At 50.7% G+C, this 15,961-nt stretch overlaps 5 protein-coding genes across 5 annotated transcripts; 4 read left to right on the top strand and 1 right to left on the bottom strand.

The window, feature by feature from the left end:
• Window positions 1-211: 211 nt before the first annotated feature.
• Window positions 212-1,004, bottom strand: ISF_04052 (hypothetical protein; the record flags this gene model as incomplete). The annotated part of the gene is made up of 4 exons (XM_018847658.1): window positions 212-243; window positions 292-595; window positions 660-855; window positions 934-1,004. 4 exons carry the CDS (start codon window positions 1,002-1,004, stop codon window positions 212-214), a joined length of 603 nt encoding a protein of 200 aa, XP_018705238.1.
• Window positions 1,005-1,822: 818 nt separating this feature from the next.
• ISF_04051 (protein transport protein SEC23) lies at window positions 1,823-4,467 on the top strand (the record flags this gene model as incomplete). The annotated part of the gene is made up of 7 exons (XM_018847657.1): window positions 1,823-1,915; window positions 1,966-2,096; window positions 2,155-2,422; window positions 2,503-2,979; window positions 3,033-4,127; window positions 4,181-4,380; window positions 4,443-4,467. 7 exons carry the CDS (start codon window positions 1,823-1,825, stop codon window positions 4,465-4,467), a joined length of 2,289 nt encoding a protein of 762 aa, XP_018705237.1.
• A 440-nt stretch (window positions 4,468-4,907) lies between these two features.
• Window positions 4,908-5,625, top strand: ISF_04050 (60S ribosomal protein L12; the record flags this gene model as incomplete). The annotated part of the gene is made up of 5 exons (XM_018847656.1): window positions 4,908-4,911; window positions 4,966-4,999; window positions 5,054-5,174; window positions 5,234-5,558; window positions 5,612-5,625. 5 exons carry the CDS (start codon window positions 4,908-4,910, stop codon window positions 5,623-5,625), a joined length of 498 nt encoding a protein of 165 aa, XP_018705236.1.
• A 2,177-nt stretch (window positions 5,626-7,802) lies between these two features.
• ISF_04049 (UDP-N-acetylglucosaminyltransferase) lies at window positions 7,803-11,383 on the top strand (the record flags this gene model as incomplete). Its single annotated transcript, XM_018847655.1, has 4 exons — window positions 7,803-8,017; window positions 8,128-10,020; window positions 10,072-10,681; window positions 10,748-11,383. 4 exons carry the CDS (start codon window positions 7,803-7,805, stop codon window positions 11,381-11,383), a joined length of 3,354 nt encoding a protein of 1,117 aa, XP_018705235.1.
• Window positions 11,384-13,212: 1,829 nt separating this feature from the next.
• Window positions 13,213-14,699, top strand: ISF_04048 (Myb transcription factor; the record flags this gene model as incomplete). The annotated part of the gene is made up of 2 exons (XM_018847654.1): window positions 13,213-13,612; window positions 14,683-14,699. 2 exons carry the CDS (start codon window positions 13,213-13,215, stop codon window positions 14,697-14,699), a joined length of 417 nt encoding a protein of 138 aa, XP_018705234.1.
• Window positions 14,700-15,961: the final 1,262 nt, after the last annotated feature.

Below are 15,961 nucleotides of genomic sequence, written 5' to 3'. Positions count from 1 at the left end.
ATATGAGTTGGTGCAACTTGCTAACGACGAAGAACTGTGATTTCCGTATCCTCTGCGGAGCTTCGTGGTCACCACGGAGCCTTATCAGAGCTGGGCAAAACCTCTCTATTTAGGTTTTGAGACGACTAGGCTGCGGTGAACCAGCCAGCATTTACTCAGACATACAGAATAGGAAACAGTCTGCTTGAGCAGGAATACGTCGGAATTTAATTTAGTCGTGTCTCTGCAGAAATTCCACGACCGCTGGGCTATATTAGCAGGTATTCGCCGACGTGGGACCAGGCAGTTTACCTCTTCTGAACTCCTCTGGCTGTTCCGAAATAACCCAGTGACCGGCATCAATGTCAACCAGACGGAATTTGGGAAACAGCTGTCCCACTGCGGGGAGCACCTCGTCCGGTACGTATTTGCTCTTTGTACCACGCACAAAAAGGGCCGGCTTTTCAAAGCGAACCTGGCCTGGGTCCTTGAAGGGGAAATCGCCAAGGTGGCCCAAGGCAGCACCCAAGGTATCAAGCGGGATCCTGAACGTCTGACAGTTTTTACCAGGTTCACGATGAAGATTTCCTAGTAGAAATTGCCGGATTGGAAGCGACTGCAAGCCAACAGGTCAGTGTCAAACAGCCACCGTTGGGGATTCCCACACCGGAATCGCGAACCTTTTCGACTGCTTGTAGTATCTTGTCTGCTTCAGCTAATTTTGTGACGTGGGCCTGGTCAACCTTCTTCATAGCACGGATGTAAGATGAGAAATCCGAGCCCAGAAGCGCATCCACAGGGGCATTGTCAACAGCAACAATGTCCGCTACGCTGTCGGGTGATTGTAGAGCCAATGCCATGGCAGTCTTGGCGCCCCTGCTCGTCCAAATACCGTCATATGTTAGCAATTCGATGGAGAGTAGATACATGTTTCAACGCAGCACCAGCACTTACATGGAATGGCCTATTAGCGTAGTGTTCTGAAGGCCGCGATCGCTGATGAAGCCAGACACATCTTCTGCCATGGACAAGTAGTCGTGTCGTTTATCATGGGGAGATTGGCCATGGTTTCTCAGATCCTTAAAATTGTTAACAAGAAGCTTCTCGAGGAACTCGCGATTTGGTCTCACCAAAGCGTATACATATCTACCTAAATCTCGGGCCAATGCCCTAGAACCCCTTTAGCATTCATTCAGCCCGCCCGTGACGCAACCAAATCTCACTTGCTCATAGCCCGATTGTTTTTCTTCGAGCCGAACAAACCATGCAAGAATATAATCGGTGACTTCTCTGGCGTTGCTCTTGGGTTTGGGGGCTCGTGGAGGTCATAAGCCAGTTTCAGGTGAGCTGCTGTTTGAACGGAGCGTTGCGCATGTCGCAGCCGGACAGCGTGGCTGCAGCGAGGGACAGCCAGGATCCTCTGGCCAGCAACTTGCAGCATCATGTATCCTTACGCCACACCAATTGACTGTAGCTTTTCCAGCAGTGAATGTGGACAATTGACACCAAAAATTTTTGCTCTTGGAGGACTCTAAATTGGATCTCTCACTACCCCGGTCCGTGTTAGACTGTCAGTTACCAGAACTAAAGTTAGGTACCTTGTGGACCTGTGCTTATCTCCAGCCAACTCTCAGGCACTGGTGTAGCTGGGTAGAAAGGTGGGGCGCACAAGTGGCCACTTCGCTTGATGTTGTCCCCTCCTGAGCTTAATAAACATCTAGATCTCTTGAAGCTTCACCACCTATAAACGAGTCGATCTAAGGCAAAGCAGGGAATTTGTGGAAGCTCAAGTTACAGTATTCAAACCGCCGGGGCAAGCGAAATCGGTTCCCTATACCAGAAAATGGAGTACGAGACGCTCAAAGAGCAATGGAGCGACGTCGAGGATCGCGATGGTGTTCGCCTGAGCTGGAACGTGTTCCCTAGCTCCCGTATGGTGAGCAAGGAATCAACACCCTTCCAGGAGCCAATGCTAACCTTTCGTAGGAAGCATCGCGATTGGTCGTGCCGATTGGTGCCCTCTATACCCCGTTAAAAGAGAAGCTTGACACGCCATTGCTGCAGTTTGAACCAGTCACTTGCAAGCAGCCGTGCCGCTCCGTGCTGAACCCATTTTGGTATTTCACTTACCCTATTCCAATTCTAATCTCGTCGGCTGACTGACAAAATGCATAGCCAAGTCGATGTTCGCGCTCGTGTCTGGATCTGCCCTTTCTGCTTGTCGAGGAACTCGCTCCCTCCCCACTACAAAGACATCACGCAAAACGCGATTCCGCCGGAACTGCACCCCGCAAACACGACCATCGAATATCGATTGTCCAGACCTGCCCCCGCTCCTCCCATATTCTTCTATGTCGTCGATTTGTGCCAGGAAGATGACGGTCTGGCTGCGCTCAAGGAATCTCTGGTCATGAGTCTCAGCCTGCTTCCTGAAAACGCATTGGTTGGCCTTATCACATACGGCACAATGGCAAGAGGAAACCATCGTTCTATTCACCGTAATTTTTTTCTAACGCTTGCCAGGCACAAGTTCACGAGATCGGCTACGAGGGTTGCGCGAAGTCGTATGTTTTCCGAGGAAATAAGGACTATTCTGCGAAGCAAGTTCAAGACATGCTCGGCCTTTCATCTTCTACAGCTCGACCGGGGATGCAGCAGCAGCCCGGACGGCCCATGCCTATGGGTCCGGCATCGAGATTCCTTATGCCAGTCCAGCAAGCGGAGTTCCAGCTCACTAAAGCTTTGGAGGCGCTTCAGAAGGATCCGTGGCCGACATCAAACGATCGCCGTAATCTGCGCTGCACTGGCGTGGCCCTCAGTGTGGCGATCGGTCTCTTAGAGTCGTCATTCCAAAACGCCGGAGGACGCATCATGCTTTTCGCTGGTGGGCCGGCCACGGAGGGCCCAGGAATGACAGTTGGACCTGAACTACGGGAACCAATGAGATCGCACCATGATATTGATCGCGATAACGTGAAGTATTACAAGAAAGCTCTAAAGGTAGCGTTATTCAAACTGAGACTGTGGTATGCTCTATGAACTAACCGATGCAGTTCTACGACAATTTGGCAAAGCGCACAGCGCACAATGGCCACATAATTGACATTTTCGCTGGCTGCTTGGATCAAGTCGGACTCCTCGAAATGAAAGGACTCTGCAATTCTACTGGTGGCCACATGATCCTAACGGACAGCTTCACATCGTCCATGTTTAAGCAGTCTTTTATTCGGGTTTTTGAGAAAGACGGTGACGACAATCTCCTCATGGGCTTCAACGCGGTGCTGGAGGTCCTGACGACCAAGGAGCTGAAAGTGACTGGTCTCATCGGGCACGCAGTTTCCCTCAACAAAAAATCAGTCTCTGTCGGTGAAACTGAATGCGGCATTGGCAACACTTGCTCCTGGAAAATGTGCGGCATTGATCCCAAAGCGAGCTACGGTGTCTACTTTGAGGTCGCCAACCAAGGCCCCAGTCCTCATCAGCAAGGACCTCAGAAGGGCATGATGCAGTTTCTTACCTACTATCAACATTCGTCTGGCCAATTCCATCTGCGCGTCACTACCATCGCCCGCAATTTGAGCGGACCCGCTGGCGATCCAGCAATTGCTCAGTCGTTCGACCAGGAAGCTGCTGCTGTGCTGATGAGCAGAATAGCGGTTTTTAAAGCCGAGGTTGATGATGGGCCCGACGTGCTTCGTTGGGTAGACAGAATGCTGATTCGACTCTGCTCGCGCTTCGCCGATTACAGGAAGGACGATCCATCATCATTTCGGCTGGAAAAGAATTTCACCCTTTATCCCCAATTCATGTTTCACCTGCGCAGAAGTCCATTCTTGCAAGTTTTCAACAACTCTCCTGATGAGACAGCCTTTAACAGGCATGTGCTGAACCACGAAGACGTCAGCAATTCACTCGTGATGATTCAGCCAACACTCGACTCTTACACATTCGATCAGGATGGCGGCCAACCTGTGCTGCTCGACTCCGCCTCTATTCAGCCTACACACACCCTCCTCCTGGACACATTCTTCCACATCCTCATCTTCCATGGCGAGACAATCGCAGAATGGCGGAAAGCCGGTTATCAAGACCAGGAAGGCTATGAAAATTTCGCGGCTTTGCTGGAGCAACCGAAAGAAGATGCCAGAGTAGGTTGAAGCGTATAGAACCGGACGTTGAAGGCTGTACTAACTCAAAATAGGATTTGATCACGGACAGATTCCCACTCCCTAGATTTATTGTCTGTGACGCGGGTGGCTCCCAGGCCCGATTTCTGCTCTCTAAGCTCAACCCGTCTACCACGCACACGACCGGGCCGTACGGTGGAGCCGGAGCGGCCTCTGGCCAAACAATCTTTACCGACGACGTGTCTTTACAAACATTCATGGATCACTTAATGAAGTAGGTCACTATGCACCTGCTTGAATATTGACCCAATGTCGCTAACCTCAAATTTTGAATAGACTTGCTGTCAGTGGCGCCAACTAGGTGGCTTGTCCGATCCCTGGTGTTTTCGTATCATAGTTTTCAAACAACCGAACCCTGTACAGCCTGCAGCATGGCCATTGGTTATGCCTCCAACATATCAGGCAGCCATGCCTCATTGCATGGGCTTGTCATGGCCAGATAGTTACACTTACAAAGTACAACAAATAATTCGCATTCAAGCCCTGCAAATTGACATCCTGAAGTGCTGGTTGAGGTGGGTCCTTGATAGATTACCTAATGCTCCTGTCTAACTCAATATTAGTAACTTTGCACCATCAGTCAGTCCAGCGTTCATTGTTAGGGCAGAAGGTGGGGGCGCACATATTTTTCTCTCGCTAAAAGCAGGTGCCTCAAACTTTTGCCCTTTGACAATCAACTCATTTCCAACTTCCCAACGGCAAGCAAACCACGAGCCTCTGCCATTCTAAAAAACCGTCGCCATGCGTACGTTGATGTATCAATCAGCGTGAATATCGCTGCTAACATTTTCCCTATTAGCTCCCAAGTTCGATCCCAATGAGGTCAAGGTCATGTTCGTGCTTTAAATCGCATCTTGACTGTTTTTCTGTCTACTAACAGGTCTTAGTCACCTCCGTGCCACCGGAGGTGAGGTTGGTGCCTCGTCGGCCCTTGCGCCGAAGATTGGTCCTCTCGGTCTCTCCCCCAAGAAGGTCGGAGAAGATATTGCCAAGGCTACGGGCGACTGGGTGCGTCGATTCATGCTCTCGCTTCCATGTTACCCTTGACATCTACTAACGGCCAGCAGAAAGGCTTGCGCGTGACTGTCAAGCTCACCATTCAGAACCGTCAGGCCGCAGTGTCTGTTGTGCCCACCGCTTCCTCCTTGATCATCCGTGCTTTGAAGGAGCCTCCTCGCGATCGCAAGAAGGAGAAGAACATCAAGCACAACAAGTCGGTCGCTCTCGAAGAGATCATTGAGATCGCCCGCACTATGCGCTACAAGTCCTTTTCAAAGGACCTCAAGGGCACTGTCAAGGAGATCCTCGGTACCGCCTACAGTGTCGGATGCCGTGTTGATGGCAAGCCGCCCAAGGTTATCCTTGAGGCTATCGATAACGGCGAGATTGACAGTATGTTGAGCATGAGCTGCTAACGTGACGATTGAGTACTAACAGAGGCTTAGTTCCCGAGGAATAAACAATTCTACTGGCACAAAACCGGAAAATACGGGACATTCGGCGAGTGGAAGTCAAAATTACGGCGTACGACTTGAATGCGACCCCGATTTAATATAGCTATGAAGAGAAACGTTCATGGGCTGCACGACCAAATATCTCCTGGAGAAAGTGACAGTGAAGTGTTCGCAATCCTCGGCTACACTCTGAAAATACCAACTACACGATGGTACATTTCAATTTTTGCCCGAGGTAGATGAAAGCTAGATCCACTACTCACCGCCATGTATCTCGTAACAAATGGTCATGGCGGTCCATTGATCGGGCCTACATATGTCTTGAAGGAAATCCATCATGCACTGTAAATCTGTGGTTTTGTAAGCTGAATACCGTGCTATTTGCACTAATACAGTTGCAGCGAACTCCCAAGCACTGAAGAAACAAGAGCTATCTATACATACAACCGTTCCATAGCATAGCCAACAGAAAAATCCAGTCGCTCACAGGCTTCGCCCGAGCACGTTATGAGGAGCACAGATTCCGTCCCGAAACTGGCCATTCATCGGAAGTTGAGCGGGGAGGTCCGTCATCAAGCTCTCATAAGATCCATACATCTCTTCCTTGTACCCATACTTCCTTCCAGCCTTGTTTATGGGTCAATCCTCAGTCCAAGTACCTCAATTCGGGCTTACTCTGCTAGTGCCACACAAGGACCCACGCATGATGTTGGCCAACGGTACAGAGTTGGTACTGATCCAAATTTGATGTAAAATCACCAAACTGTTCACATCTGCACCAGCCTCTCTGTTGATAAGCCTGATCCGCTTCGTGGAATTTTTTTGCTGAAAGTACCGCATCCTACGAAGGCCATCCATAAGGTGATCGGCCAAGCAGAAGCGGTGCCGCGAGTATCTTCTCTCTGCCTGCTTGACGCCAGATGGCAGCCTCTCCGCCATGGTATGACCGGAAAGCAATGAGCGTTTGCAGTTCGCCTGCCAATGTCTCTTGATATTACATTTGACAACGAACCTTCCGTCTTCCCGACAGCTCTGAACCTAGCCTCCTGGCATGTTGCCCTTAGTACAGACGCACCGCCAGACGGTGCCGACCGCGAACCTCGATCGTATACCCCACCCAGTCAACGGACAACCTATACACGATGCTCGGTTTCAACAAGAAACGCCGCCACATCAACATTTATCATTTCCTATAAGAACGCTCCATCCGCATACATATCTCCCGGAGAGCGGCTCTTACAACGGGCACGCTCCTCACAGAGCTCGAGAGCACCAGCTGCGGCGAAAGACTCCGAATGGTACTATTGACGCTGGTTACGATGGGTCCTCTGTGAAATCGTCTACTGGTGAGCCGCCGCTGAAGCAACTGGCTCTTCCTGGTCAGCCTATGAATACGCCCGAATATCAGATGCTCGGCGGTGGCTCTTATCCCCAAAATCTCGTCATTGACGGAGCCCGTAGCACCAACATGCCGTTACCAGCGGCACCTTGGGGACCACCTGGTTTCGCTATTGGGTCTGTTCAAGCGCAAAATTTCCAGCCGTCTTCGCAGCATCCTGCCGTACCTTTCCCAACTGTCTATCAACCCGTCATCCGAGCCAATGAATATAATGTGCGAGCATTCTGTCCACCGCCGCCGCCTTCTTTGGTAGGCGGTCTGCCGTTAGGTCAACTTCATTGGCAGCAAAACCCGTCTCCTTCGGATTATCAAGCCGCGCAATACGCGAGTACGGTGTCGCGCAATTCCTTTTCAGCTATACCCCGTTCCAATTATACTCCGCACTTGATGGCATCTCATTTTCTACCTTCGTCGAATGAGACTGTGGGCTACAGAACACAGAAAGTTCAATGCGCATACACATTAAACCATGACAGCCGCAATGGCCACTCAGCCTTCAAGGACAAAACCCTTTCTCAGGCTTACCGTTGCTATGCGAGTCTAGTGGGGTATATTCAGGCAAATGCGAGGGCAAGCATGAAAGACTCCCACGCAGCAGATCATGCATCGTCGAAGCATCTTATCTTCCCCAAACCCCCCAGGCCAAGACGAGAGAAATCTGGGTTGAATAAACCGTCCAATCATTCTCTCAACCCCAACAGAATCACATCGCCGGCCAATCTCAGTTCAATTAGCGCCCACGGCCATCATTACACACCAGTTCAGCAGCCTAGCAGGCACATCATGTCTGCTGGCGTGGACCAATTTCGAGCCCAGCAAAGTGTGGCAAATGGGCCCATGCCACTGATTGAGACTTTCGACATGCCCAGTTGTGGTACCTCCCCTGTGAATGATGCCAGGTCTTCTCTGGATATTCTCAAGCACCTATGTGAGCAAAGCCAGTGGACATGGACCGAGGGCATGCTCATTCTGGGCTGCCTCCAGTATGCCGTGGAGCAGTACGCAGACGCTCTCCAATGCTTCTCAAGAATCACTCTGTTAGATCCCAGGTATTCGCTTTTCTCGTCCTTTTCCATGCGACGTTCCATGATCTAACTGCATATTGTAGCCATATTGAAGCCATCGCAAACATGGCAGCTGCATTCTACTGCTTGGACCGCCATGAAGAGGCAGAACACCACTGGATCCGTGCAATACAGCAGAAGCCCAGCTACCTGGAAGCTGTTGAGCATCTAGTTGGGCTTCTTTACAAGAAGCGCAGTGAAAAAGCAATTGACGTTATATGCTACGTTCAAAAGGCTCTCGTAGCTGCTAGGCAACCCGTACCAGCAAGCCTCACTTCCCAGGACCACATCTCCGCGGATCGCACATTCGACCCCCAAATGATCAATATGCAGCCCTCGCGATACACATTCGAATTATCTCCGGGCGGCTATGGCTCCAGTGGATATAGTTTACCTGGAAGTGAGAATGGTCGAATCCTTGCTCTGATCCACGCGAAAGGCACTATGCTCTATGGGCTCAAAGATGTGGATGGTGCCGCTCGAGCGTTCGAAGAAGCAGTACTAATCAGCGTCGGGCGAAATAGCAAGGGAATTCGCGAACTGGTGCGCGGTATTCAGGACTCCCTCTCCCAAGTCGCCCCCCCGACGGCTGCTGCCCAGCCACTGTTGCTTGCCCCTGACAAGGCCCGTCACGCTGCTCGCCTTCTGTTTGGTGGTGAAGGAGAACTTCCTGGGTTACGGTGGGTGAACGACTTTACTCCCAGGAGGGCTGCTGTTCAAACGACAAGTAACTCGCTGCTGTCGTTGGCAAAAATATTCCAAGACTCCATGGCCAGTGGTTCGTCGAGCTCCACACTGGCGCGTCCGTCTTCTGGTGTTGGTGATATACTAGCTCTCTACTACCTCTCGTTGTCTCTGCAAGAAAGCCCATCGACCGCCAACAATGTGGGTATCCTGCTCGCAAGCATACCTCAAACAACCTCAAACCCTGACCGTTCGCCATCGCACGGCCAAACAAGTATTCCAGGGATACTCCCCGGGAGCGGCCTTGCTCTTGCACTGGCGTACTATAATTACGGCCTTCGCCTGGATCCAAAGCACGTTCATCTGCACACCAATCTTGGAAGTCTGCTAAAGGATGTTGGGCAACTTGACCTGGCCATCCAAATGTATGAACGCGCTGTTGCGTGCGATGGCACTTTTGACATAGCCTTGACAAATCTTGCCAATGCCGTCAAAGACAAAGGTCGCATAAGTGAAGCTATTGGTTATTATCGTCGAGCTGTTTCCGCCAATCCTGGGTTTGCTGAAGCTGTATGCGGCTTATTCACGGCACTCAATTCAGTTTGCGACTGGAAAGGTCGCGGTGGGGTGTTCTTATACCTAGGAAAGTATGATAGATGGCACGTTAACGATGGTGGCCTATTGCTTGACGCAGCGACCACGAAATCTGCATCAGGCCTGAGCAAACGTGTTGTGGATATAGTGCGTCAACAGCTGGACGATGCCTCGCACTGGGGCCGAGACGTTGTCAACAAGTCCTTGATTCAACTTTTGACACAGCATCTTTCTCATCTCTGCACTGATTCCTCATTCGATCTTGAGAAGAACTTGCAAAACTGGATGGGTTCCCGGTGGGCAGGTTCGCGACTTGTACGGCTTCTTGAAAGAGCTGCCAAAGTCTTGCTCAGAAAATGGTATATCGACCGCCATATCGAATGCAAAAGAGCAACCTTGATTTACTCTCGGCCTCGACTTCCGCCATCCTTGAGTGTACCGTCGGCGCCTACTGTCCTCCCATTTCATACATTTACCTCTCCATTGACTGCGAAGGAAGTCAGGGTCATCTCGCAACGAAATGCAATGCGCATATCGTGCGCAACACTGCGAGCACCGTGGCTTCCTGAGTCCATTCTTCCTCCACCAGCACCACCAAGCCCCCGTCTTCACGTTGGATACGTCTCCTCTGATTTTAACAACCACCCCTTGGCGCACCTGTAAGTATACCCCCCATCATGGCTGGGGTTTGAAAGCTAATTGTACCATAGAATGCAATCAGTTTTCGGGTTTCACGACGCGGAGCGGGTGCGCGCCTTCTGCTACGCAACAACACCAAGTGACAAATCTAGCTACCGGGCGCAAATTGAGAAGGAGGCGCCCGTTTTCAGAGATGTTAGCAGCTGGGCTCCGGAGCGCTTGATAAAACAAATCAGCAATGACGGCATTCACATTCTAGTAAACCTCAATGGTTATACTCGCGGTGCTAGAAACGAGATATTCGCTTCGCGGCCAGCGCCAGTCCAAATGTCGTTCATGGGCTTCGCAGGCACCCTCGGGGCCGAATGGTGCGATTACATCCTGGCAGACACTACTGCTATACCCCCGAGTACCTTGCGCCCGTGGCGCCAGAACCGAACACTGGAAGACGTTTTCCATGATGACTCTGAGGCAGATTCCGGGGAGTGGATGTACACGGAAAACATCATCTTCTGTCGTGATACATTTTTCTGCTGCGATCATGCCCAATCATCACCCGTCACGGAAAGAAGTATGACTTGGGCTGATGAGCAAAATCGACGATGGTCAATGCGGAGGGAACTATTCCCTGATTTAAAAGACGATACAATCATACTGGCGAATTTCAATCAGCTTTATAAGGTAAAGTGCCCACCACCCAAGCCAAGCGCAGTACTTCTTACGTGTCTATACTGATCAGCCATTCAGATTGACCCGAGTACATTTAGATCATGGCTCAGAATCCTGGCACAGATACCAAATGCGATACTTTGGCTCCTGCGGTTTCCAGAAGCCGGCGAAGCAAATCTACGGCGGACGGCAGAGCTATGGGCTGGCCACGAGGTGGCTAGCCGCTTGGTGTTTACGGATGTTGCTCAAAAGAGCCAACACATATCACGTGCCCGGATCTGCGACTTATTCCTCGACACTCCAGAGTGCAATGCTCATACTACTGCGGCAGACGTCCTATGGTCCAGCACGCCACTGCTTACTTATCCTCGCTACCCGTATAAAATGTGCTCTCGCATGGCAGCTTCTATCCTGAGGGGTGCATTGCCCAAGTCACGCGAGGGCCAACGCGCCGCTGATGAACTAATCGCCACGTCCGAGAAACTATATGAGAAGTCAGCCATCGAGCTAGCTGCCGGATTGTCACACTCGCGTACTCCTTCCGGTGAGATTACGAGTAGTGGTCGACTAGCCGAGATCCGTAAATTGCTATGGCAAAGCAAGTGGACATGCGGTCTTTTCGACACCCGCCGCTGGGTCCGAGACGTTGAAACTGCGTACGAGGAGGCCTGGAAGCGCTGGGAAAGTGGAGAGGGTGGTGATATTTATTTGTAACGAATTTGTGTATGAAGACTGTTTCTGCTTCATTTTCTTCTCTTTGTTTCCTTTCTTTTCTTTTCCTTTGGTGTACTTTTCAGTCTCTCGAGCCTGCCTGGAGGCACGTAACAATTGATTTAGCAAGCGACGAGCAAATTTTAGTCGAATCCGCAGCATGGTTACTCCCTGTGACAAAGAGCTCTCTTCACCTATGTGTAGATCCGCCTCTCACGAATATTGTTTGCGGACATGGCCAGAGCCACGCCATTCCGACGGCCGCCCTTCCACTGTGGCAAAAATGAGCACATGAAGCAAGGGATGGGGTCGGGTAAACTGAGGTCACCTAGATGCGAAAAAGCATGAATCATCAACCTCAACGATGGCTGGGAACCAGCCCGCCAAAGAGTAGCTTTCGGAGTAGCTTTCGAAGTAGCTTCAGGGGCGTTTTGGTCCAGAACGTAACAAAAAAGTACCGTAACATAAGGGTCAGTACTATGGGCGAGTGAGTACATCCACCGTGACAGGAAACTGGTCAGGTTCTCAGTCTATTAAGTTAGGCACGGGTACCGTTTAGAACGGAACATAGGGCTTGGTACCATGGGTGAGCAAGCACATCAACGGTGGCTACTAAGAAACCGACCCATCCAGATTTTGGTCTAGAAATGGGGAGAACAAATGAGTATGAACGGACCAAGTACGTCAATGATTCATCGTCCAAGGTCAACCAGGCACCTACATTTTCTCCTTCATCCCTTGTTCCTATGCCATGCCGCTTTTTAAAGTCGTGTCTCGCGCTGGAATTGTTTTCATAAGAAAGGTTTTTATTCTTCATGTCGTTCATGTCGTTCATGTCGTTCATGTCGTTCACATCTTTCATGTCTTCCTTGTCTTTCGTGTATTTTGTATTTTGTATAGTTTATGTTTTTTATGTCTCTCTTGTCCTTTTCTGCTATGCATCTATTCCTATTAAGTGCCTACAAGAATCGTGTGTACATAACTAGTACCTAGATACGACTTCTGCTAGCGACCTCCGTCAGGAGACGGAGGTGTTAGTCCGTCACGATCATGCGGAACATAATCATTCGCTGGCAAACATAGTTCTGTTGGGGTGCTTTGGGGGTGCATTTCGTGCCAATGTTTCTGTTTATTCAGACTAAGGAAAGAGGTGCTCACCAGCGCCCAAGTCAAAGTCGCGAAAGCTGGGTATTTCTTTACTCTGTATTTATTTTGTCAGGCAGGGGTGGCCCGGATGCGCCTGCAGTCTTCAGAGACCAGCCCCACCCACGCTTTCTTTCCCAAACAGAGTACACACCAGACACCCTCGCACGGCTTGGGCCTGCCATAGGCCCCATACTCACCTTACTTGGTACACGCCACCACCTTCCAAATCTTTTCCTTTTGGCTCTGCTCCACCCAAGCGGGGGCAGGCACACCACGGCCCACTCACTGTTCACTGTGCGTCCGATGGCAGATCCCCCGAAGCTTCTTCTACATGGGCCGAACTACTATTTGTTCCCCCCATGCCGCACTTTACGCCGGCTGACAACACCCACCTTTTAAACATCACCCGAGTATAAGACCATTCTCAAAAGAACAGCTATCGTTTGAACAGATTTCTGGTTGACGAACCTTAGCAACAAGCATTTTATAATATTATTTTTTGCCGGCGCTGATCCAACCTCGACCAATCGTCTATAAGAACACCGCCTGTCCTCCACACCATCGCAAGATTGAACCGCCACGAACATCAACACACTACCTTTAACGCACACGTTGCATAACCCCCGCCTCGCACTCGAGCACGTCCATCAACATACTCTACGAACACTATCACACTCACCACCTTCATGGCGGAAACTGGTACAGCCGCTACAGCGGTCTCTCCCATTGAAGGGCACCGACGGGGCCCTTGGTCTCAGGCCGAGGATGACAAGCTCATTGCGCTCGTCGGCGAACATGGTGGCCTCAACTGGGTCCGCATCTCCATCAGTCTCGGCACAAGATCTCCCAAGCAATGTCGCGAGCGCTTTCACCAGAATCTAAAGCCAAGCCTCAGCCATGAACCGATCTCGGCTAACGAAGGAGCTTTTATCATTGACTGTGTTCACAAAATTGGCAAGAGATGGGCAGAAATTGCACGCCAGATGCCCGGTCGCAGTGACAATGCCGTCAAGAACTGGTGGAATGGCAACCAGAATCGCAGCAAAAGAAGCGAGGCACGCCGCCGCAATAGCTACCTTTCAGCTGGTGAGCACCACGGTTATCACCGATCTGGAGAGATTGGAGGTGCACTACCATCGAATGCTTTACCGTCGCCTACTGCACATCACCATAAGCGTTACCAAGCTTCTTGGACCGACGCCCATGCCGCTCTACCCTCGCCACCCTCCTCTGCCTCGCCCGACCTCAAGGGCTATCATATCAACTACACAACATCACCTACTAGACACCCCAGCGGCCTACCGTGTGGACAACTTCTGCTCCCTCCACTACCTCCCCAAAGGTCGCTACCTCGCATGCATCCTTCGCCACCCACTGCACAACCCAGCAACAACGGCGTGCGCCAACGAGACTCTTTGCTCACAGCACCTAGCTCGCCTACCTCACGACAGATGGTCGCTGACCAACAGTGGAAGGCCCATGACCAACAAAAACAGGTTAATACAGGGAGATCAAGAATATCTGTTTCTTCTCTTCTGGGCTAAATACCCCGAGCTGACATCGACGATATGAATCAACGGCAAGGATACTTTCTATCTGACAATCCCACCTGGACAATTCTACATTGACGATGGACAAGAACGCATGATGATGGGTGAGCCACTGCAGCAGCGCCAGGTGAGCGCGCGCCAGCCTCTCCTTTTTGGAGAAGGTTCGAGGTTTACCACACCATGCCCCATCCAAAAGCAAGATGACTAGGCCAGTCTCGACCCTTTTGAGTGCATCAGTCTGATGCAAGATTAGCCTTTATACGGAGGCGGGGCGTATCGGGGGGTTCCTCTTCATTTTCTTCCCTCTCCAGGCTATATTTTTATTGTTCATTTTAATCGTTTCGCGTTAGACTTTTCTAGCCTTTCAATGTACCCTTTTTACTTGAGGTTTGAGGCAATGCATATGTGTATACTATGAAACCGCAGCAGATTTCAGGCTGGGGCTCTCAGAAGTTGGCAGATAGAATATCGTGGTTAGCCTATTGTAGGCACAGAAACAACCGCGAAGGAAAACAATGAATTATTCCTAGCAACTTTGGCTGATTGTAAGATTGTAACTCTGTGAATGCACAAGGTAGTAGTGAGTTACTAACTCCGCCTCCCTAGCCACTTCAACTTTCTAGACAGCGCGCCAAGTGGGTTGGTGGTTAATCAATGACGGCTAAAAAACAATGCCATGGGCGCCAGGGTCGCCGGCCTTTGTAAGGTTGGGATTTGTCCTTCATGTACTCCATAAATTTGGGTGTGTAACTCTCTAATAGAACTGTAAAAACAATAGTTGTTGAGTAAAACTTTGGCTGTGACAGGGCTGGAGCCTGCGGATTTGCCCAGATGGCAAACAATTTGGCGCCGTTCTTTTTCTGGCCCTGTCAATAAACCTTTTTTATGCACATGGCGGGACAACAACGGACCAGGCCGGCCGAGACTCCGCCTTGCAAAAACGCAGCAGTAGTCCGACTCCTCCTGACGCACTGTGTGTGCACCCAAACCCTACAATTTTGAAGGAGCGAGGAGCTACGTAACTAGTTATACTGATGTGGGCAAGGGTGGAAAGAGTATTTGGAATGCCGGATTATTACGGATACCTTTAGTAGGCACGCCACAAGGTTGTGGCCAGATGCAGTCGCGGCGGGTTCGACAACTGGGCACCAGGCAAGCGCATGCACTGGCTGAGCAAGGATGCTATTTTTCTTTGCCTTATTTTACTTGGCCAAATCCCAGCGGCAAGGCAAGGCAAGGCATCCGTCCACATGGAGCATTATTACCTTTATGGCGATGAGCTCCTGCATTGGCTTTTGGCGACATCGGCGCAGCATCTGTCTCCCCCGGGCCGCGGTATCAACTATGAATTCTGTTTTCTTCCAAGGACTGCGCCTCTGCCAAGCGTGTGGATGCTGGTAATCGAGCCGTTAGCGAGTTAACTGGTGTATCACAGGAGCAAATAACAACTTCTGCCGCCTGTGGCCTCTCCAGGGCTCCCCTAGCCAGGTACCATGAAGGGCCTGTGTATGTACATACATACATAGGTACAGTCCCTAGTGTTACTAAACAGCGGGGAGGAGGTGTACCACAGCTATTCTAGTACATACAAGGTGCCGAGAAACTTCGGCTTAAGCAAGGACAGCACCGAATAAATGAACCACAGGGCGGGCGGCAGATGAATCTAGATTTGTGTCGTCTGGCAACCCACCCACCGACAAGCCTTGCACCTAGCCCTGGTCAAACCGTTGAAGTCCGATGAGGATCGGATTTCTGACAAGTCGCAGCGTCCAAACCGCGCTGTCAAATGACAGCCTGCGCACTACAGCGAGTATGTTCTACCAGCTATACAGACCTGCAGCTTAATAATTGGTGCAGCGAGTATGAGCTTAAAGCATTTAAAGTA

This window comes from Cordyceps fumosorosea (genome assembly GCF_001636725.1).
Source record: "Cordyceps fumosorosea ARSEF 2679 chromosome Unknown scaffold_8, whole genome shotgun sequence".
Lineage (NCBI taxonomy): Eukaryota > Fungi > Ascomycota > Sordariomycetes > Hypocreales > Cordycipitaceae > Cordyceps > Cordyceps fumosorosea.
This window is presented reverse-complemented; position numbering and strand designations above follow the sequence as displayed.